The sequence below is a fragment of the Vigna angularis genome, chromosome 10 (assembly GCF_016808095.1).
Source record: "Vigna angularis cultivar LongXiaoDou No.4 chromosome 10, ASM1680809v1, whole genome shotgun sequence".
Lineage (NCBI taxonomy): Eukaryota > Viridiplantae > Streptophyta > Magnoliopsida > Fabales > Fabaceae > Vigna > Vigna angularis.
Window position 1 is genome coordinate 4,857,843 of NC_068979.1, and position 24,878 is coordinate 4,882,720.

General features: G+C 27.8%; 1 protein-coding gene across 1 annotated transcript; it reads left to right on the plus strand.

The window, feature by feature from the left end:
- The first annotated feature begins 12,356 nt into the window (after positions 1-12,356).
- LOC108335210 (glucan endo-1,3-beta-glucosidase 13) lies at positions 12,357-14,292 on the plus strand. The gene is made up of 3 exons (XM_017571174.2): positions 12,357-12,637; positions 12,747-13,859; positions 13,975-14,292. Exons 1-3 carry the CDS (start codon positions 12,589-12,591, stop codon positions 14,004-14,006), a joined length of 1,194 nt encoding a protein of 397 aa, XP_017426663.1. The 5' UTR covers positions 12,357-12,588; the 3' UTR covers positions 14,007-14,292.
- The last annotated feature ends 10,586 nt before the right edge of the window (positions 14,293-24,878 follow it).

Here is a 24,878-nt window from a genome sequence, read left to right on the forward strand (position 1 = left end):
TATATCAAAATAAATATTTTCATTTTATTTTGAGAACATCTAGCTTTTGATTTGTCTTTAAACTCAATTACTTATTCTCATTTTAGTTTTTAAATTTAACCATTTATTATTGTTAGATTATTGTTAAATTTAACTCAAGATTGTCATTAAGCACTAAAAAAAAATAATTCAATCCACACATTCTCGAAATCGATTGTGAATGTTCTACCCTTTTCTCACATAAAATATATCTTAAAAAATCATCCATGTAGTCCTTTAAATCTCCACTTTGTCGTGTTCGTTCATATACACCACTAACAGATAAAACTTATAGTGGGAGCACTTTAATGTTCCTTTGTTATCTAAAATTTACTTCTTTCTTTGATTGTATTTTACTTTTCGTGCTTTTAAAATTTTGAATTATGGAATATATATATATATATATATATATATATATATATATATATATATATATATATATATATTGCTGACATAAATATGCTAATAATTTTAGATACAACAGAGACTTAATTGAAAAATTAAAAATACTTTTATGAATGAAAGCAACAATAAATTATTATATTCAAGGATCACATTGATAGATTAAAGATTAGACTAGTAATGGTATATTTAAGACTTCATACATATATTTTAAAGAGTACTCTAAACCTCATGTTCCATATATAATAAGAAAATAGAAGTGGTAGCCTTTAGCATTTGTGGAGTAACTGAACAAATAACATATCCTGGTTTACTGTATATTTTTTTAAAAAAGTCAAACATGTAAACTATAATCCTTTTTATTACAATAACCAATGCGTGTTAAATTATAATCACTTTTAGCTTGAATTTTTAAATACGTCCCTGGTTAGAGCCTGGTATGTACGAACATGATCAACAATATTATTATAACCTATTTTATTTATTAATTTAGTTATTACTGCAGATCTATCAATTGAGGCAAAGGTAGGTTTCACCTGCTAATTAGAGATTAATTTATCTGGTGAAGTATGTCTAAACCACCTCAAATATATGTTATTTTCAAGTAATTATTAGAAAAGTTCATCGCCTTATTATATATTATAATTAATAGTTTAGATGATAAAATATAAAATTTCTTCTTAAGCAATTAACATAAACAATGATAAAATTATAGAAATTTGTAAAATAAAAAATATTAACATCATTTATTTATTCTAATAAAGTCTACTTTTAATTCTTTAAGTAATAAAAAATAAAGAGCCCATGATGTCTTTTGATATTAACATTTAATTTATCCACTATATATCTTATTTTTTTTCCTCTCCAATGTGAACTCGTATGAAATCTCTTAATTCGTAAGTATTTGTTATTAATAATTTTAGCCATGTGTTTCGTAGCTATACATATTGTGACAGGAAACATGGGTGAGGTTCAAGCTTTTGGCGTCTTGCCATGAACCATGTGAATAGGTTTCACTGTATTTGGTCATTTCTATATCAACAATTCAAGCTAAGCAACAATCTTCTGAACTAAAACTACATATTTATTGATAATTTAATTGACTCCAAGTGTTATGAGTCTTATATAACAATGGTAGTTCGATCCAAAATTAATCATCAACTCTAATGTTGTTGTTGGATATTTACGTTTATATAATGTTTAAATGTGAAACTTATGTTTATATTTAATTTTTTAATAATATATATTAAATTGACTTCATCTAAATTATGACTTCCAACAATATTATGTTCAATAATTTATTTTGGTGAGATCAATTCAAATTAAAACAGTATGAATGAATAAATATAAATATTTGAAATAATAAGTGAAATACGAATACATAGTCATATATATATATATATATATATATATATATATATATATATATATATATATGAAGATATTTTGGAAAAAATTATTAAAATTGTAATAAATTTTATCCTTTCAAAGATTCATTGATGGTAATCAAACCGAATACAATTTGACAAAATTGATATTGTATTGTATGGTCACCTATGTCAGAACTAACTGGATGAGACCACCAAAAGGAAACGATCGGTCGAATAATTTTCTGTCAGCCACCAAATTTCATATGATTCAAATAATTAACATACACACCTTTCGATCATAGAAGAAGGGAGACTGAACAGACAATCTACAACCATAAATCATCCCTAAACATCACCTCTAATTAAGATTACTGAAAAGCATTACTTAGTAGGTGGTGGACTATGATTGAGCTGTGATTAAGGTTTCACTGATATCAAACTCATATAGAAACTTATAAATAGGAGTCAAAAATAAGAAGGTAGGTGATTTCATTTATTACAGATTTAAGACTTTGTTGTGATTCCAGACTTTGTTGTGATTCCGATCGAATTAACTAATGACTTATGCGTCAGAGTGCATTGACAGGTACAAAAAGATGGTTTAGAATGTAACCAAAGAAAGATTTTGAATAAGGACACTCAGAATTACTTAAACTAACTTGGAATAAAGTGTGTTATATGGAAATCCTCGACTCTACGTCTAAAACATTTTTAATCACGGAAAAAAAAAATTATTTATACAAGTTATTAAGTACCTAAAATGGTTTATGAGTTTAGAAAGAGTCTGTATTAAAAGACTTATAACTGGTACGAGACAGTACTGGAAGAAAAGCATAAAAAAAAAAGAGAGGTGGAACGCTATGCTTGTCGGATCCTGCCGACGGAATGGAGGGAAGTGATTAGGAAAACGGTAAACATATTTATTGTAAATCCTGGAGGTGTATTATGTGTGAGAGGATGTTGTAATAGAATGTCGGGAAGCAGTTAATCTGCAATTGTGGGAAAAGATGTAACCGTGGGGTCAGCTTTGACAAGGTCTTCTTCCACTTTGTGCTTTGTTTGGCTGATTCGCCGAGCCTGTTTGTGGTGTGTGGGGAACATGCACACGCCCCAGGCTAATGCTTTTTAGCTTTTCTTTTCTCCCTTTTCACTTTTGTTTGTATTTGGACTCCTCCACTACGCAATCACACCCTCTTACCATAACTCCTTTTCTTCACAAAAGTTATGCCTTTCTTCACCACTATGCAATTTGTCACTTCTAACTACAGGATTACCTTTCATTTTTAAACAAATACGTAATCCTTTTCTTTTCACTCTTCCATCAACTATCACTGTACTTTTCTTAGTCTAACCTCTTAAAAAAGTTTCAACAATGATATCACTATGGTCAGAAAAAATATGTTGAGATCACTGAATTAGATAAATTATGTCTTATATTATGATAAAAAAAACAAAACTCGCAAACATTAAGGAATATATATATATATATAACGTCTCACAAACATAACATAAATATTAGATTTTATGTTAAAGATAATACACTTTTTTTAATTTTCCAACTCTATTTAGCATACACCTCTCTTTTGTTGTGTTAAAATGGAATACTATAAACTAAATATTGAAGTTCCTTGTTTTGGCAGTTTCTTAAATTTGGTAGTAGGTCAAGAGTTACAAAGCTCCACTAGATTCTTTTGGCTCTCTTTTGACCCTATTTATCAGGCTAATTATATATTATTAATGTATCCGTTAACCATAATTAGGAATAGTATTTGGTGTTGAGAAGGTAATTGATCAAAATACCCACATTTTTTAACGAACCCTTGTCGGCGGTTCTTTAAGGATGCTATGGGAAAAGTCTTACCCATATCCTTACATGTAATTGAATATATTCTTAGATCATGTGGAATAAAACCAAACCATCCTGTAATGTTACATTGTATTTATTGTTTTGCTTCCTTACTAAATGGTTGCATATTCCCCTTTATGTTTCTCCTACCTAATCACAACAAAAAGAATAAGCCATTAATAGAAAATATGTTTTGTATGCATTTTTTTTCCAAATACACCAACCCTTTCTCATTTTCATTCTCAGTCTAACTTAATTATGGAAAACATGGGATAAACCCTTGTTTTAGTAGCAGTGTTCTACATTATGAAAAAGGCCTCTCTGAAACTTAACCTAAGCTAAATTATATCCATTTTTACACAAAATCTAAGATCTATGTTATTTTAGTTAATTAATTAATAAACACGTTTTGTCTAGTTTTTAAAAAACTAAGAAAATAATAATGATGTTTTCTTTTATAACCAGAGTTCTTTTGATTGTGATGATGTCTTTAATTAATATCTAAATACCATTGATGTGAGTCGTCCCAAAACTAAACAATTTTAAAAGGTTAACTTAAAAAGGAAGTTTTCTTTATTTTTTTTTTCTTATAAAAATATGCTAATACTTTTGGAGGTAACACAGCATGTACTAAATAAACAATGCCGAGATTTTAAACTAGTGTTAAGTTGATAAATTTTAAAATATAATTATCTTTCAATTTAAATTATCAATTATTACATAACAGACAGATTATATGTTGCTTTTTCATTTAAGTAAATTATTAGGTCATTTATAGAATGGAATGATTTGTTTTTCGATAACTACTTGAAATTTTTTAAATTAAATAAATTAAATGACAAATTATCAAGTAATTCTATAACTAAGTGCTTTAAGGTGAAGTTGACTGTTTAGAAAAGATGAAATTGACTCTTTTCATTTATTTAACATTTTATTGTTGATCTGTAGTGACAAACAATTACAAGTGAATGTTATGTTTTTATCAAAAATATTTTTATTCTTTTATTCCCTAAGTAATGTAGGGGTTAAAATGGAAAGAGATTTATTTTAACACTTTTATACCTATCTCTGTGTTCATATTAATCAGGAAAAAAAACATATATTGTGTCTTGTGTATAAAGGTTGTATTTAATTTTTATTTTCGTGGTTTATATATACTGTAATGCACATTGATTTTAAGTGTATAGTCAAAGAACAAATTTCTTAAGGTTTTAGTTAAATTTATTCAAAATTTAAAATTGTTTGTACATTTTTTTAACAATTATGATTCTCATCTTATAATTACTTTTTTAAAAAATCATTATCAATATATTAAAAGGAAAATTCTCCAATTTATAATTTATCTTGGTTGATATAAAATAAAATTAAAATAGCTTGAATTTGAAAAATGCGTTTTTGTCTTTAAAGTAATATATATATATATATATATATATATATATATATATATATATATATATATATATATATATATATAATTAAATTAATTCATCGTGATGAGGTGTTCACAGACAAAAAGTTAGTTATTTATTTGACATAACAACAACCTTTTATATTAATTATTTTAGATTTTTTTTATGTTTGTTTTAAGCTCGATATTAATATAGAATACATAAATTTACGTGGAATTATATAAAGTTTACATAAAAATGACAAATTTATGTTGAATTATATCACATTTGACTTATAAAAGTTTGCTACCAATAAAAAAAAATTATAATAAAATGAGTATTTTTAAACTTTTTCAATTTGTATGTGTTACATATTAAATGAAGTTGGACTCTAAAAAATTGAGTTAGGTATTGAAACATAATTGTGAAATTTTAATCTTTCTATATCATTTTTATTTGTATAATTTAATATTCTTCCCGTATGACTGTCTGATGATGGTGATGGACTAAAAGTTAAAGGACAAACATTTTTACCAATGCGAAAATTGAGGTTACTAATATTTTTATCAATAATGAAAAAACATAATATACAAATAAGATGACAATAACCAAATTCCTAAAAAAAACCATCCCAGTCACAAATGAAAATACATATTTTAACAAACAAACCTCATCTAAAGATGAATACTTAATCATAAATAAATCCCAAACCCACAACATTTTGACATCAAAAATAAATATTAACTCAAATTAATGTTTTCCTCGTGTTTTCACACAAAACAAACTTTAAGTTTGTTCTTTTAATATTTGACATAAATTATATATTTTATATTAGTCAATAAAAAAATTGATGTTAATATCTTTCGCTCATTTAATAAGTGTCATTTTTATTAATTTTAAAATTTAAAATTTTATTTATATATTTATAGTAACTATCCTCTTATGTATTGACATATATTAATTTAATACATATAATAAAAGAAATTAGAGAATACCATAATTATTTTATTTTTAATTAGAACCTTTACAATCATAAAATGAAAAGATAAAATGTATTTAAAAAAAATTGCATCAAATTTATATATCTGCTCATAAATAAAGAAGAGGGACATCCCCTTAATATTTTTTTAAAGTAAAACATGGTTATTTTTTAAAATAAAATACAGAATAAACTGTTATTATCTTAATTAATATTTTCAAATAATTACTTATTTAAACAACCAAAGAAAAACATATAATTAAATATGCACTCCTCCTTTAATAGTGATACATACCCTGTGTTTTATGATGAAGATGTAGTGCACGCATATTTGTTCCCTAAAGAACAAACCATTCACACCACTCTTTCTACATGTTTCTTCAGTAGCAAGTGAAATTATTAAGCCCATCAAGGACCTCCATGAAAATTAAAGGTAAGAATCTATTATTAATAACATTTCCTTTTGCTTCTCTTGGGCTTTGTTCTCTTGAGTGAATTTGGGAGAGAGTAATTGAAAGAATTTGACAGAATTTGAAGATAAATTTTTTGTTGTTTATTTGAGTGAATTTGGAGGTATGAATTTGGAAGTAAAGTTTGTGAGAATTTGTATAGGATTTTATTGACGTGACAAATTAAAAAAATTTACTTCCAAATCCACTCTCATTTATCTCCAAATTCACTCAAATAAATGACAAAAAATTTTATCTTCAAATCATCTCAAATCTCCTTAATTACTCTCCCTCAAATCCACTCAAGAAAACAAGGCCTTACTCTCCATTCAGTTCATCAACAAAACCATTATAAGTTTACAAATGAATGATATTGTTCATATTAATACCATTTATCATATAACTTCAATATTAATTGAATATTTATACTCACTATATATATATATATATATTATGATTTAGTTATATTGTATGAGATTTTTAATATTTTATATTTTTACTTAAAAAAAACAACTTGTATAAAATTTTAGTTTCGGACAACTATGTACTCTTCTATCTAACATTAAACACTTTTTTATTATTTTTCTTCTTATCGTATTATATATTTTACAAATCTATTATTTAATTTTTTTAAGGAAGTATCTACGATGAATATGAATATTTTGGATATGTATGAATATTTTTTCTTTATTTTAATTAGCTTACAATTGACACAACATGTAAACAGGGAGAGTAGTCAATTTATATTTGGAAGTATATCACCCTGTTTTATAAAGAAGCACATAATCTTAAGATTCCAAAGGTGGAAAAAGAAATTCTAAAAAAAGTCAGAGATATGGTTTGTGTGGACCAACCATCATGGATTCAAGCTAGGGTTCCAGCTGGAATATGGTGTTCTGAACTCACACCGAACAATCTTTTTTCACAGTGAAATAGTGAGTAACGTCTTTCTTAGCTTATAACATAGAAAAAAAAGAACACTAACATCTCAAAGTTTACATGGTTGTTGATTAACATGATTCAAGTGTTTCAGATCATATGGTGAAACAAGAGTTTTTTTTTTCCTTTTTGTTTAATATTTCAGTTAATTTAAATATTATGTTCCTGGATAAAAAGCATTTTTAGTTATTATCAAGATATTTAAATTCGATTTTAATCTTCTAAAAACTAACCCATTTTCTACTGGCCTGATTTTGAAGTATTTTACTTTTATAGTTCTTAAAATAATCATAATTTATATTTAATAATGAGAATAGACCACCACAAAATAAGTATTGACATATAAGGGAAATACTTTTAGATTAGAAGGAAAAATCTATTGAGAAAACTAAAATCGAATTTGATAAATTTTAAAATGAAAACATATTTTATATTTTTAATCAACTAAAACATGTCAGTAGATATTTTAAAACACTTTTCATTATTGGTTGTAATTTATAAACAAAAAATTTACAAAAATCAAGTGTGTGTTTTCAGTGTATTTTATCTAATATTAAACTAATAATCACTTTGATGATTTTTCTCTTCTTTTTTTCTCTCTATGTAAATATATTTTTTTCCTCAATCATATAATAAAAAATATATAGTTTTTTTTCTTTATATTTTTCTTTTCCATTTAGTTTTCTTTCACACGAATACCTAAGAGTGTATTTTAGGCAAATAATGATACCCAAATGATTTATTTTACATACTCATTTAACACTTATTATTACTCTTTATATAAATTGAATATTCGGGTTGAGTAGTTGGAAGCAAATATAAATGGACCAACATCTTTTTTCCATAGAGTTGAAAAACAAACAAATAGAAGAGTTCAATACATAGAAATATGATTGATGGGAAATTCTCATTCATATTTTCTAATCAAATGTGACATATTAACTACTAATTAACAATTTATTTATAATAATCATTATACAAACAAGACGTATTTTTCAACATTAACTAGAAATAACTTTTATAAAAAAAATAGTTAATCATTTAAAGAACAGGTATTCTAGAACCTATTATTTTTGTTTAAGAAAAACATATTTAACACAAGTGATATCAACTACTTAAAATACAAGTAGCCACTGGCTATTTATGTCAAGTGACTCATTTTAATTGATGTCTCTTGGGCCTAGTTCTGTCCAATGCTGCTATTTTTTTGAATTGGTCCAGTTGCTCCCTTTCAATATATTTGTTTAGTAGCACCTTTCAAACGTGAAAAAAAAAGCTTATGAACTCAATTTATGGAATAATTAATTAAACTATTTTCTTCAGGTAAATAATAAATAATTTTAAACCTAGTTGTAAGTTTATTATATAAATAATTAATCTGAAAATTTACTTTCATAGACATGATAAAACATAATGTTTTACTATGACAGCCATGAACGGAAAACAATATTGTTTAAGTTGTTTGGTGGAATTTTGATTCAGTAGTTGTACGTTACGGGTAGGAACCGTCAATGAGGCTATTGTCCTTGACAGTCTCTTCCAGCAAGGTACTGAGAATTGGGCCATTGGGTCTGTGGTGGGCTCATTGTAACGTCTTGATTCCTTTTCTGTGCTCGTTCAGTGTGGGTCTTTTTCTTCAATTCACGAGTTTCACATGTTACGTTCCTTTCGACAAATTGGCATTGAAAATTATTGTTTTAGGTTATTTTAAAAAATAATTATAAATAAAATCAAATTGGGTTAAGTAGATATGATTTTATTATAAAGAAGTTGTCATTAAATTATAAAATTTTAAATTTTTGAAATTAAAATCATGTTTACAAAACATTATTTTTGTGTTAGTGATGAAGATTAAATATAACTTTATTTAAAATTAATCCCGTTTAAATAAAGTTGTGTAATATATACTACTGCAAAATAAAGCTTCAAAGTCTCACGTTCAACTTCATAAAACAAAAAAATTAACGCTAAAAATGATTGTTGATATTTTTGTATATAGAAGTTCAATTAAGACGTCAGAATTTAGACTTTTTTTTACGCAAATTGGTTATAAGATGTCAGAATTTAGAATTCCGACATCATATTAGATAAATTTTTAGCGCAAAAGTGAAAATGTATTTACATATGACGTCAAATGTCCTAGTTTTTATAAGACATCAAAATATCACTTTTCAAATGTTATATGTTAGTGAATTCAATAAAAAATTGGGCGAAAAGTTGAAAATTCATTCACTTTATTTTTGCACAAGACTTTCTTCTCTGCTTAAACTTTTAACCCACAAAGTTTGCCGACCAACACATGTAATCTTTCTCTCATTTTATACAAATGCATGTTGATTAACTACTTTAGGTATGATTTTTGTTTGTTTTGACTTATTGGTTTCATGTTCTCCGTCATTGGCGTGTTCTCCTTTCTCTTTCACTGGTGACAACACGTTATTTCGACTAATCTTTTTTCAAAAATGTTAGTTTTCGTTTTGAAGAAGGTTGAACCTATTAGTATTGATATTGATATTGTTGAACTTGTTTGTTGTATTGTTGAATTTGTTTGTTGTATTGTTAAACTTGTTTGTTGTTCATACTAAATGTTGTACATCACAACTTGGGGTAAAACTAAAGTATATTCAAAACAACTCCAAATGACTTGAAAATTTGTTCAAGCACCAAAATATCATGAGAAGCTCTCACAAAGAAAAAATTAGATCAAAATTCAAAGTTTAAGTATGAGAAATATTTTTGCAAAGTTTGTAAAAAAAATTGACAAAAAATAGAAAACAACCTTTTTTTAAACCTAGAAGGAACAACCGTCTACATGAGCTATCACGTGATTGAAAATTTTTTTCTACCCTAAATCGTATAATAACGACAAATCGGTCAATCGAAGTTAATGATATTGTTGTTTAAAGATATATTACAACTGACTTTCTAAATAATTTTTATATTTCATGTAGACTCAAAGTAAAGGCTTTTGGTGTTTTTTTTATTCTGAAATACAGGTTCTAAGAAGTGGTAAAAAAAATCTAAGAGAAAACAATAACCATAACTATCAAAACAATTTCAAGTTCATACTACTATTCACCATAACACTATTTACTTGTGACAATTTTTGTTTATAGTTCATAGTTTATAATTAATGCTTTATAAAATGCCAAAAATTGATCTACATTTTGTTAGTTCTCTTCTTTTCAGATCTCGGTAAATTTATTTAAATAAATTATTGTTAGTTAAAAAAATAAAAAAATTGATTGACGTCAGATAATGACAAAAAAAATAAACATAAAAAATTGTCATTTTTTAACATTAATTAACACATTATCTTATTTTCAATGTTAATTAACGTCTTAATCTGACATATGATAACCGTCTTCTTATATAGCGTTAATATTTTTTTTTTACTTTAAAAACTAAAAAAAAACACATATGTCAGTACATTTTTTGCATTAGTTATTCTTTGCTATACTTCTTTTAAATACGATTAATTTTAAGTGAGTTTTTTCACAACATCACCACTATGAAAGTATGTTTTATAAACATAATTTCAATTTAAAAAATAAAAAATTATTTGATTTAATAATGATTATTTTTGTAGTATTTATTTAGGACGCATCTATAATTTTTATAAAAAGTAACTTAAATATGTAATTTTCCCATCAACTAACCTAAATTTGTCAATTTGGCGCACTTTTTCCTAGGTCTATTTTCTAGTACGAGTTGACACAAATTTTAGAATGATTTATTGTTTTTGTCTTTTAAAATTTCATCACAATCATTCAAGTTGCAATCAACACATTTCAATTTAAAAATCACCATTGTATTGATAACACCATACTTAAATGAATTAAATAAGTTGGATATAGCGCAAATATTAATATTTTGAGTGTTCAATAAATTTTAAATTTACAAAAGATTCCTCTTATAAGTGGTTGGATTGTATACTTGGAGTGGATTTTCTTAGTTCCATCTACTATTTATGGGTGTATATAGGTTCGATTTAAGTGAATTAATTACTGAACTTGGAAAGTAGAGATTAATACTTACATTTTTATTAAATTTAATCTAACTTAATTAATCTTTAATAGTACTAGTTTGAATCACAAATTATTTTTTTTTTCGTAAAATTTGTAGTTTTAAAATGTTAATTTTCAAACTGTTTAAGTTTTTTTTTTTAAAAAAAGGATATACTATCCAATATGTAAGGAATGGAATTATTTAATATTAAAAATACACGTTTAGTTCATAAAGTACATTAAATAACTTATATTATTATTTAATAATTTTAATCAAATAAAATTTTATACTTAAATATTAAAGGATTGGATTTAATCAAATAAAATTTTATACAAAAATGTTAATTTTTATAAAATAAATATTAAATTTTATACTAAAATTTTAATCAAACAAAATATAAAATAGATTGTGATTTAATTTTGGTAAAGTATTACAAAATATAGAATGTTTAATTATATGGTAATTTTAATGGTGTGATTTTGTTGACATTGTTAACATATAACAATTAATTTCTTTAACTTTATATTTTAAAATTTTATTTTATTTTACTTATTTAAATTTTAGAAAAAAATTTAGTTAATAAAAAAATAAAAAATATTAATATTGTTTCGTTAAAAATATAAAAAAAGGTAAGTATTTATTTATTTACTTTTAAAATAGTATGATTATTATTTAAAATAGTAGGAAAAAGTATATAGTGTAACAATTTACCTGAAACAATGTAAATACTAACTTTAATATTATATTGTAAGTGAAGTCTTTCACTATATTATTACCTTTGGGTATTTATCATTATAAATATATATTCACTTGGTCACTTTTTCTTTAATTCTCAATATTGCATGACCATTAATTATGTGTACTGATGTTATTTCTCCATTTCTCTTTGTAAGAATTTGTTAGCATGTTTGTCCTTTTTGTGTATTTATTTATTTTCTCGTACGGTTATTACACGACGAGTCTTATTTTCTATTTTTCCCCCAAATGGTTCAAACTTTGGATGTGGAACTGCAGATGTAGGCATTGTGGAGAAAGAGAAACTCATAAACATCGCAACACGAGTTAAGTGTTCTTCTGCGCTATTAAAAAAGGTCACATTTCCAATACAAGAAGTGCATGAGCCCGAGAACTTCCCAGCAAGTTCGAGTTTGTTTAAAAAGTGTGCTTCAAGACAAAAGCTCTGAAGAAAATGGGGTGGCTATTTCCTATTTTCTTTCTTTGTTTTCTGGGTCTTACTGGTAATGTGTTTTGTTTTCATAAAGTTCTCAACTTTGAATGTTGTGCAATGTGTTTTTTTTTTACTTCTTCTGAATCTAATATTTGTTTTTTGTTGGTTTAAATTTGCAGTAACTGGTCAAGAATCCATTGAGTTCCTAAACCTATGTGAGACGAGTGATGACATTTTACAAGCCTCATCACAAGCTGATGAGCTTCCCTTGGCTGTTTCAGTGAGTGCTGAAGACCTCAATGAGGTCTCTTTCAGTATTCTATTGGCTGAAAGATGGCTCAGACACAACGTTCTTGCACACTACCCTGCCTCCAATATCACCACCATAGTTGTGGGAACCACTGCTTTCTGCCAACAGCACCAACACAACCACCTCTCTGAGGTTCTGTCTTCCCTGAAAAATGTCTACCACTCACTCAAGAGGTGGGGTTTGGAGAAAGACATAAAAGTTTCTGTTGCTTTTACTCTGGAGTGTTTGTCTCTAAACAGAGTTTATTCTAACAATGATTTGAAAATGGTCAAACCCCTATTAGAGTTTCTCCAAGAGGTAAACTCCACATACTCTGTGATCCCACATAATGGCTTCTCCCATTTCTCTGATAAAAGTTTGAGCTTGGTGTCTTCCCACTTTGAGTCCTTGAAAAAGCTTGGATTTTTCTGTCTCGGCAACATAAATGTCATCGCCATTGTTACAAAAGGGAGAAAAAGCACGGCAAGAAAGCTTTCAGTTGTTGATTTTAGCCCAATAGGTTCTTTACCAGTAAGGCCAGCTCCAACACCAGAAATAGCCAAGGCACCAATGACCCCTTCCAATGTACCTTTGCCTCCTTTAGCACAAGTAGTTTCTTCACCCCCACCAATTCTTTCTCCCGCTTTTGCCCCTGAAGAGCCACCATTTGGTGTTCCAGCTAGTTCACCTCATGGTTTCACACTCCCTCCTTGTGATCCACTACACAATGGCTCACCTTACCCCCAGATATTCCCTGTCCAGAAGGTGTGGTGTGTGGCTAAGCCCAGTGTTCCTGAAGAAACCCTGCAACAGGCTATGGACTATGCTTGTGGAGAGGGTGGTGCTGATTGCATGGAGATTACGCCACAGGGAAACTGCTATTATCCTGATACTGTGGTTGCTCACGCTTCCTATGCTTTCAACAGTTACTGGCAGAAGCACAAGAGAAATGGCGGAACATGCAACTTTGGAGGCACTGCCATGTTGATCAATGCTGACCCAAGTAAGCATGCATTGTCCATATTGTCTTTGTTTTCTCAAATCTGTTTTAGCTTGGTTGGTGCTATTGTTTTCTTCTCTTGTTCCCTTCATTATTAAAGAGTGGTATTGATTTGCAGGTTTTCTTCACTGTCGGTTTATTCTTAGCTAAGCGAAATCAAAGTGGTGCTGGCGACCTTCTTTTTCTTGCAGTTAGTGTTGAGGATTTTATGTTAAGGTGACATTGCTTTTGATTTCCTTGCAATCTGTTTATTTATAATGTATGGACCTAGGCAGCTTCTATATTGGGAATAGAACAAGGACTAACTTAGATACGTTCCAGCATAATCGTCATGTTGTTTGTTTTCCCATGGTTTATGGATATATGTAGTAACTAAGTTGTAGTTCTGTTCTGAATTACTTTTCCGATCTATGTCTATTTTTCCTTCAATTTTCTACTAGAATTGTCTTTTGTTGTTTTAGCTGTAAGAATACAAATTTTATCAGATGTACCAACACATTTTTGTTTCTTGCATAACATTTAAATCAGTTAGAAATTTGCGTATGGAAATAGAACATCTTGAATGGTTAGTTTTCAAAACAGGATTACAATTTGTCGTTTTGAATCCAGTCATTGTTGATTATCTTCCCCAATTCAAACATCCTTGCTCTGTTTGTCCGAAGGGTCTTTTCTTTTTTGATCTACAATGTTTTTTTCTTGCTCTGTATGACAGAAATGTCTTTCCTTTTGTCATCTAAAATGTTTTTTTCCTCAAAAATCTAAGCCGGAACTACGCTAATCATCTAGCACATAAACAAAATTGAGGTATGTCAGCATTATAGTTTTATTAGAATTTCATGTTAGAGTAATTTGGATTGAATATTGGGCAGTGCTGTACTCAGATGTCCATTTTTCCTTATAAACTGATAATAAAGTGTAAAATATTCTATTGGAGTCAGGTTAGAATGATTTGAGTTTTATACTATGATGTTTGATTTGGGTTATACAATCGAAAATTTTGTGCAAGGTAGTTTGATATTTGTGGAACGTTTTAGTCCTTAATTTGAATTTTTCTTCTGTAGCATTTGATTTTACTTTTTCTGTAAAAGGTTAAGCATTATAACGCATTTATGAATTTTGTGTAGCTATCATTTAAGAAGGGTTTTTAAATTTTACTGAAAGGATAAAATGTTTGATTATACAGTTCTGATGAGTGATTTAAAAGATGTGGGGGGCAGTGTTAAGTGTTGTCCTCTCAACTTTTTGGGTTTCATGGCCCACCTGCTGCAGCTTTTTACAGTTTGTTTTATATTTTGGTGTTTCCGAAAGAAGGTGAAACAAAATTCAAGAAAAAAAGCATTATTGGATGGGTTACAGTAGGATGAAAAAGGAGCAACGGTCAGCCACAGTGTGTATTCAACGCACTTGTCTGTATTTGAAGAGATCTAAAAGGTTTTGAAGAGGATATAGGTGAAAGAAAGGGTAATTTCGGGTAAAACCTAAGCACCTCAAGCTGCACCTTTTATTCTCTTTCTTAATCATAAGATCAAGACTAATTTAGACAAAAAAAAATTTATGTACACCTCTCAATTTTTATACCTCTTTCCAACACTCAATAAAACAATATTTTTACTTTCCTAGTCTATTCATTCTAAATGATTTTATTTTGTATTTTAAAGTACAAATATTATTTTATTGGTGTTGGATAGGTGTTGAATGAAAAATGAAATATCAGTCTTACTATGCTTAATTTTTTTTTCTTAAATAAATTTAGTGTTTCGGAGTAATTGAGATGCATAACTACATTCCTAAAAAGCTTTCACTGAATTGATTGCTCTGGTTCATATCACATCTCTCGAATTTGATGACCTTGTTTGTTGTCCCTGATTAGGTAATCTGGTTTGTTATCCTAGATATGATAAGTTAAACTGGAATGGGGATTTCGGTGCACTGAATGTTGCCCGAATTTCGTAATCTGATTCGTTATGGACGGATTGGTTATTATAGAAATGATTTTTGCATGCAATCCCGTGGATGTGCAATTATGTAGAGAATTTTGTAGTCGTATTAGTTTATGTTGTTTGTAGGTGGCTATAATTTTAATATTGGAGACGGAAGCTTATTCTTTAGACTTGAGAGACTTCAACATGAAAGATGAAGATTATACTAGGCCTTTTACAACTTATTAGGTATTTTCTATACATGATGGTTTACTTAAGTGAGTGAAAGGTATCGCTTTTCAGCTTGGGTTTGTTTATGTTATTATGAGATTTGATAGAGCTAATAAGCAACCTGGAAGGAAAACATGTGTTGTTAGTATAGGAAATATAAATATGACCTTCAACATAGTATAATGGCACAAGAAAAATGTCATTATCCCTTTTAATTGAGACATAAACCAATTGATAATAGATAAATACTCAAGAAGTAAGAGTACAGACAATTAAAATTGATTACATCTAACTTCAACATGAGAAAGTTCAACTATCCAGAGAATATTGTTATACAATTTCAACATCATCTACATATAAGATTTACAATAAGAACATTTCTCTAGCTTTACATACCTATTTCTACTCCATCACTACATGTTTAATCCTCTACTCAATGTCTAAAATGAGAACATGAGGTCTTTATTCATAAAATTTTTTGGACTGTGCTAAGTCCAACTTTTAAACTCAGTCACAAAGGTTTCCTTCCATGGAGGGATTTTTTTTTTCTGTCTCTACAACCTATGTGGATGAGCACCACTTTCTTGTGCTTCAGTCATGCATCACCTTAAGTGTTCAACATCATTTTCTTGCAAAAGTAACGTTCCAAATTTTTGCTTGGCCACCTTATTGATGTTCAATTGCGAATTTTTGGGCTCAATTACATCATTTTTGAATTCTTCAAAAAATTGTTGCAAATCATAAATATTCATCCAATTCCTATTTTTCTTCTTCTTAGTACCTTATCCGGTAATTATAAAGTAAAAGGGATTATTTTATACATAAATAGAACCATTTGATATATGATAAGTGTCAATTTCATATGAAAAATTTACTTATTCTTGACACTACAATAGAGCAAATGTGTAATGCAATATATACTTCCAAATGATCTTTAAGATGACACAAAATTGAATTACATCAATTAATGATCTTGTTAAAGTGTGATAAATCCATTCATTAAAGTAGATGTGTAGAAGATTTTGATGTGGTAAGTGACCTTTTTTTGGACACATCTTGATGCAATCAAGTTGTTTAATGCATTTAGCATTTTTTATTGATGAATGACACCTACAAAACCAACTGATATAGGTTGTCTTTACTTGAGATAGTTGGTGTCACATTAATGTGGTTAATTTTTTTTGTGGCTTTTGTCTTTGAGTGAACCATAGAAATAATTCCATTTAGGGTTTTCAAAGGCTAAGAGGGTTGTTTATGACATCTAATGATCTCCCTATGGAAGGACTAGGATATCCTGACCATAATATGTCATAAACAATACTCTTACCCTTTCAAAACCATAAATAAAGTTATTCAGTCTTCACTTGAAGGGAAGACAAAAGCAACAAAAAAAAGTTAACCATGTTGATGTGACACCAACTATCTCAAGTAAAAACAACTTTTATTTGTTGGTTTTGTAGGTATTATTAATTAACAAAACAATGTTAAATGCATTCAACAATTTGATTACATCAGAATGTGTTCAAAAAAGGTTACTTATTACATCAGAATCCTCTATATATCTACTCTAATAAATGAATTCATCACATTCTCACAACATCATTAATTGTTGTAATTCAGTTATGCTTCATCTAAAAGATTGCTTATAAGTAAATTTTGCATTATACAATTGCTTTATTGTCACATTATTTTCTTTTAGTGAAAACAAAATGTTGACATATTTAACTTGACTCTTAGTTATGTACACAAACAATAACTATTTATTGTGGTTTTAATCTTTTAATATAACGGTGACAAACTAAAGTATTTACATATTATGATAATGAGATCCACATATTATCCTCACCTTTTTTTATTACGAACTGAATTACCTCTCAATTTAATAGAATAATCACATTTTTTTATGTTGGTTATATTAGGTTAAAGGTCAAATTCATATTTTCTATATTTTTCATATCTTTTACCCTTTAACAACACATATTTCTTTCTTTCAAGTGTTTATTTGTTCTATCATATCTCATAATAATAACAAATTCAAGTTGAAAAACAATATCTCACACCCACTCAACTCAAGTAGCTTTCACATGTAGAAAATATTTTATAATTTGAAAAAGGTCTAGTATAATCTTCATAAGTCATTTCACTTTCATTGACTAAAATGAAAGAATATTCCATGTTGAAGCTTTGATTTATTTCATGTGAGTATTAAAGCCTAAAGAATAAGCTTTCATCTCAAATATGAAAATTTAACCGCGTACAAACTAATAGAACTACAAAATTCCATGTATAATTGCACATTCATTAGAGTGCATAAATCTTTTGTAGAATAACCAACCTGTGCATAATGAACATGATTACAAAATTTAGGAAACATTTTGTGCACCTGATTACAAAATCGGGTCAACATTCTATGCATCAGATTGTCCATTCCGGTTTGACTTATTGGATTCAGATAACAAACTGGATTACCTAATTTGAGAGGATAAACTGAATCATCAAATTTAGGAGATGTGATATAAACCAAAACAATCAATAAAGTGTAATCTTTTGAGGGTTGTAGCTAATGAATTGGACAATCGGGTGTACAATTGCGATAAAAGGTAACTGGATTGATTGATTCGGTTCACATCTTTCACATTTGGTAATCCGATTAGTTCTTCCGAATCTGGTGACTCAAACTGGATTGCCCATTTCAATGCACAAGAACGTTGCCCAAATTATGTAATTTGGTTCCTTTATATGAGAACTCAAATCATCACATTAGAGAATCCATCACTACTGTTTACTACTTCAAAATAAAATATTATCTCGATTCAATCAATGAAATTGCATGACACTTTGTTGGGTAGTCCATCACCAAAGCTAAGCATGGATCCCACAGATGCTTGGTTATTTAGTGTCAAACCCAAAAAGGATTAATATGTAGGAAGAATAGTTTGAGTTTTGGGGGGGCGGGCGGGCGGGCGGGGAGGAAGAAGATGACAGTTTTATTCATTTATTAGTATATAATTTGGAGGGAGCAAAATAGGAATCAATTCAAAATCTGGAGGTGTAGGATGAAAATAATAATGGGGTGCAGGAAGAAGCCCCCTCCTTAATTAGACCTAGCTAAGCCCAATCACAAGGTCATGTTGGGCCTTTATGTTGTTACAGGCCTAGTTCCTTCTTGGGTGTTGCTCCCTCCACCATCACCACTTCTCTCTCTACCTCCCCAACCTTCTGCAAAAAAAAAATTAATTATAAAAATAACTTTTTTTACTTTTAACCCTATTTATTTACTTTAAACTTCATGACGAATCTTTCAAGCACCACCACCACACACCGATCTTGGCACGACTGATCAATTGCTTCCACCATCACTTGCAATCTCTCACTAAGCACACCAGCTAATGAAAGTCCTATCACAATTAAAGAATGAGAGGAAGAAGTGGAACGTGAAAAAGAGGAAGAAGAGCATAATGAAACAATAAGGGGACGAACGATAAAGAGGAAGAAGAGTTGTCGCGACATACATGTACAGGATTGGAGTGGGTAGAGGTTAAAAAATATTAACCCTAAAGTTTTAATAAGGGTAAAGTAGGAATGAAAAAATAAAAAGAGGGATAAAACAGGAATGAGATGGTGGAGGAAGGAAGGAATGGTGGTGGAGGGAGCAACACCCTTCCTTCTTTCAACCTCATCACAATAATTTTGCATCCAAAAGGTTCTATTCGTTAACGTAGTACTCCTTTTCAATTTTAGTACTATGCACTCTGGTTAATATTGAATAAGAGAAATATTTATTCTAGTAACACTCTTTTAACCCCTGTTTGTTAGAAATCTGGACTGACATGAACTGTTTTCTTCTGGATATGTTGAAACAGCAGAAAATACAATTAGGAGAAATAGAATATTTTGTTCATTTAAATAGGCTAAAAATATTAAATAAAAAAGGAGAAAAATGGTTTATGTTTTTTTTTTGCTTTGTTTTGAGTTTATAAAAAGAAAACATTTTTGTGTGACGTAAGAATGCTATTTAAAATAGTAAGCTAACTTACAAATTTTTTTAGGATATACATTTTTTCCTTTTCATTTAATTTGACACTTTATTTCTCCTATAAACAAGCCTTTTTTTTTTTTACCATAATAAGAAGCATGGAGTTTATCAATCAAATTAAATATACAGTTTTCCCCTCTTTGATTTCCTTCTGTTCATGTGGTGTCAAACAAATAAATTTTTATGTAATCTCATTCAATTAGTACATAATTGTGACATTATCTTTCCGACAGCAGTTGCCACCTTTGTCCGATCTCTCCTTAATTTAGACATGAAAAAAAGGTAAAAATAGAGCCACTTCACAAATGATACGTTGTGCTATTTAACAGATAAGTTTTACACTAGTCCTTGACTTGAAAATGGCTAAATGAATCTACACAAAGTTAACGGAAAATTCATGTATAACAAGTTTACCTTTCTATGAATGCTTTTGTTCAATCAAACCTATAAATTATCATAATAACTACTATTATTTGATGAATGAATTTATTTTTGTCAATAATTATACAAATTATGTCATTAGATGAAATTTATATTTACTTATATATTTTGAATTAGTTTTATTTTTAATTAATATAATATTTTAATAAATTCTCTCATATTGATATGTATAAATGTGAATTAAAATATTAATGGATGATTTGATAACAACTCAATATGAATATGAATAGAATAATAAACATATTTTATGAGAATAAAATTTAATTTATAGTTTTAATATTATATTAAGAAGTGAATTTTAAACCTAATTTAATTTTTTAAATGATTTGTAAGTTCATTAATCCAATTGACATTGAATTGATCTAAAATAACTTAGTTATTTGATTAAAATAACATAGTTATCATATAAATGAGAATTGTTAAATACTGAGGCTATAAAAAAATACTATCGTCCAATCTTGACTTCAACTTTATAACAAACCATTTGTCATTTTGTGCTTAAATCCAAACCAGTGAATTAGTCCATTAAACTAACATGGGGAAAAAGAAAATGGAAAACAGGCACTGTGAGTAGCTTATAATCGAGCTTTTTTAAATTCTATAGTGGAAAAGAAAAACGTTTCAATCTTCTACGTCTCTCTCTTTTCTTGGCAAACTGGGAATCACTTTTGTGTCTTTGACCTGATCCGTCGAAGTATCTATGGTCTGTCTTATGAAGCTCTAAAATAGAAAATTCTGACTCGAGAAACGAGCTTCTACACCTAAATTATGTTTAATTAGTGACCATTAGGCAAAACTCGGCATGTTCCATTCACATAATTGACTAATACCAATAATAATTTACGCAGTTTGCTTGCAGAATATAATTAATTAAACTTAAGGTCGTTTTATTGACCTAACTAATCAAGACTAATTTGTTTAAGAGATTAGTTAGTCAAATGATTACTTTTATTCTTTCGGGCTTAAGACGCGGAAGACACTGATCCGTGATCACTTCACTTCACTTCACTCGTGCATGTTTCTCCTTCCTTCTTCTTTTTATATGATTGCTAATCTTTTTTTCTGCTTATTTTAATGTTTCAGATAATTACAATTACAGGTAGGCCTTTGAATCTATCTATCACTTCACAATTTAAAAATCGGAACCTTTGTATGCATTCAGTGGCGGGAGTACCTAATGTTTATGTTTTTTATTTGCGAATGTCACAAATAATTGAGTAATAGATTAACGAGAGATTTTTACTAACAGTATATTTCATCTATTCTACAATTACTTAGTTAGTGAATCTAACTCGACTCATTTATTAGTAAGCTGAAAAAATTCGAATTCAGTATGACCTATCACGGATTGATGGGTTAAACGTGTTGGCTCACTGACTCACTTAATTATAAGTTTTTTTAAAATAAAAAAAAATTATAATTTTTTTAATTCAAATCTAAATAAATTTCACTCTAAAATGATGTTAAATTCAAAATAAAAAAAATATCATATAATCTAAGCATAATCCAAAAACAACTTATCCATTTATAATATTAGAGTCTTGAATAGATAAATCTATAATATTTTTCTCTGTTGGAAACATTTTTTTATCCCCATCTACGATATAATTAAAAAATGTTAACTAATAATATTGAAACATAAAATAATAAATAATTAAGTTAAATTAGGTGGATTGGTGAGCCAACTCGGCTCACCCTGAGTTCAACCTAGGTGAGCCAGTTTATAAGTGAGTCGGGTTGAAAAGTAACCCGCATAAAAAAATTACATTTTTTTTCAAACATAATTCGGCTCAAACTTGTAGTAGGTTGAGTTGGCTCGCGGGTTACAAGACATTTGACACCACTATTATATATATATTTGACACCACTATTATATATATTGCATAAGAGAAGACATGTGATTGGAAACTATTCAAGATAAATGTAATATTTAAAATAAAATATGAGGTGTGAAAGTTAAGCAAACTCTTTTGAGTCACTAAATTAAGTGCATTGATGAGCCAACTTAGCTCACCACGAGTTTAACCTAGGTAAGCCGGTTTTTATGTCAGTCAGGTTAAAAAGTAACTCGCATAAAAAAATTATATTTTTTTTAAATCCAACTCGGCTCAAACTCGTAGTAGATCGAGTTGACTCGCAAATTACAATATATTTTGGCACTACTATTATATATATTGAATAAGAAAAGACATGTGATTAGAAACTATTCAAAATAAATGTAATATTTAAAACAAAATATGAGGTGTGAAAGTTAAACAAACTCTATTCAGTATTATTTATTTTGAGTCATTAAATAATCAGAAGGTAAACGAACGCAACCAACTTCTCAATTATGTGAATAATTTTTGTTGAAGTTGAATGTGTTTTCTTTTTCTCTGTATTTTTTATTGTTAACAATATTTTACTCTTATGAATGTTCACACTAAAATTCTTGACTAGGGTGTTTCCGCGTGCTACATTCGTTGAAGGTATCCCTTGGATTTTTACGGAATTTTCGAACCCCTATTCTCGATAGGCTCCTCACAAAAGGACAAATGTTATTATGTTTGAAAATATGAATTTAGTCACATAAACAACTACATGCACGTATGATCATAAACCTAATTTTGAGAACGAGAAGGTTATTAAAAATTAGATTTTAAACTTAATTCAAATTTACAAAATCAATTTACAAGTTAAAATTTATATTTACCTATATACTCTAAACTAATTTTATTTCTAAGACTTTCAACCATTGCAAATTATGTTTGTTTTATATATAAATTAATGATTATGGTATGTTAACAATTTTCTTATTCTATATAATTATTTTATAACTTTTTTTACTTTTTATTAAATATTACACTCAACTGTTTGTTTAGGCAAAAAAAAAAACGAGTATAGCACAGGAGATAATCACGTTTTCCCTAAAGAAAGAGAAATACATGACCCTGCTCTTGAATTCAACGATCAAAATATCATAATACGAAAAAAAAATTGAAAATCATTGTCAGTTCAATTATCTATTTTTCCCAGCAATATACCAACTTATAACTATAAACTTGTATAGAGAACACATGGGTGCTTATTAAATGTGGAGTTTACAATAAAAAAAAGTAATATAAAAGAATTTTTGGTAATAAAATATATATAAATATTTTTTTATTAAAATTAAGTTGGAGCAAGTCGTCCATTTAAAATTTTATTATGAAAAAAAAATTCAGTGTAAGAGTGCAGTAACGTATTCATGCAAATAACAATGATAAAATATGTTTTTAACTTTTTTGTAATGCGTGACAGTGAAAAAACTTAAACGTGTAGAATAAAATGTATATATGACTAGTTATAAATAAGTTTGTCTAATGACTTATTTATTGTTGAGTCAATAGATTAATGATGAAAAATGAACTGATAATTTGATTCAATTTTTTTTATTAAATCCCTTATTAAAAAGGAATTTTGAGGTTAATTTATTATCATAAACTTATATGTTTATAAGGTGATAGTTGTTTTTACTTATAATGTATAATTAACACTCTTATCACTTCTATATTTGTAGGTTATCTAATACCAATCCAATAAAATAGACTTTCTTATCATGTTAAAAAGTGAAATTAAATTTAACTTATTTTTAGAAAACCAATTTGTAGAATAATTTACTTATAGATTATAAATTAATTTGTATCTAGTATAAAACCTGCAATTTCTTTTATGGTATAAGCAATTTATTAATCTATTTATATTTATTCCATATGTTATAAAAGTAAACATATAACAATAACATAATAAAATAAACCCAATAGTTTACAATTTTTTTTTTAAATTCCATTTAACGTGGTTAAGCAGTTGGATGTGGATTAGATGAAATTCATTCAATTCTTAATTGATTTTTTTAATCCAACATGTTACTCCATGAGTTAACAAGACAACATATTTTGTATTGTTCAAATTCAACATAATAAAATAAAGTAAAGACTACAACATAGGATGAAAAAGTTATATTTAAATTTGAAAAAAAAATGTTTTTATTTTAAAAGTTAATTATATTAAATTGAATAATTTATATAATCAAGAATACTAAGAGTGATTATGATAACCATTTTCGAGACGAACAATTGTAATCATTTTAAAAAATAATTAATCCTAATAATGATTAATTTAGGACAAAACATAATTAGTATAAACGAATCATGTTAGACAGTTGATAAATCAAAGTTTATTTTAAAATCTATAAATACTAATTTGAAATGAAAATATATTTGATTCTATTTAATATACATAACTTTTAAAACAACCAACTTTTTAATAACTTTCACATCAAATTGTCTTTTGTAAGTAATTTTGAACCAAACAAAATTTCAAAACAAACAATAATATAAACAAACATCCAAAATATAATAAACAAATTACATCGAT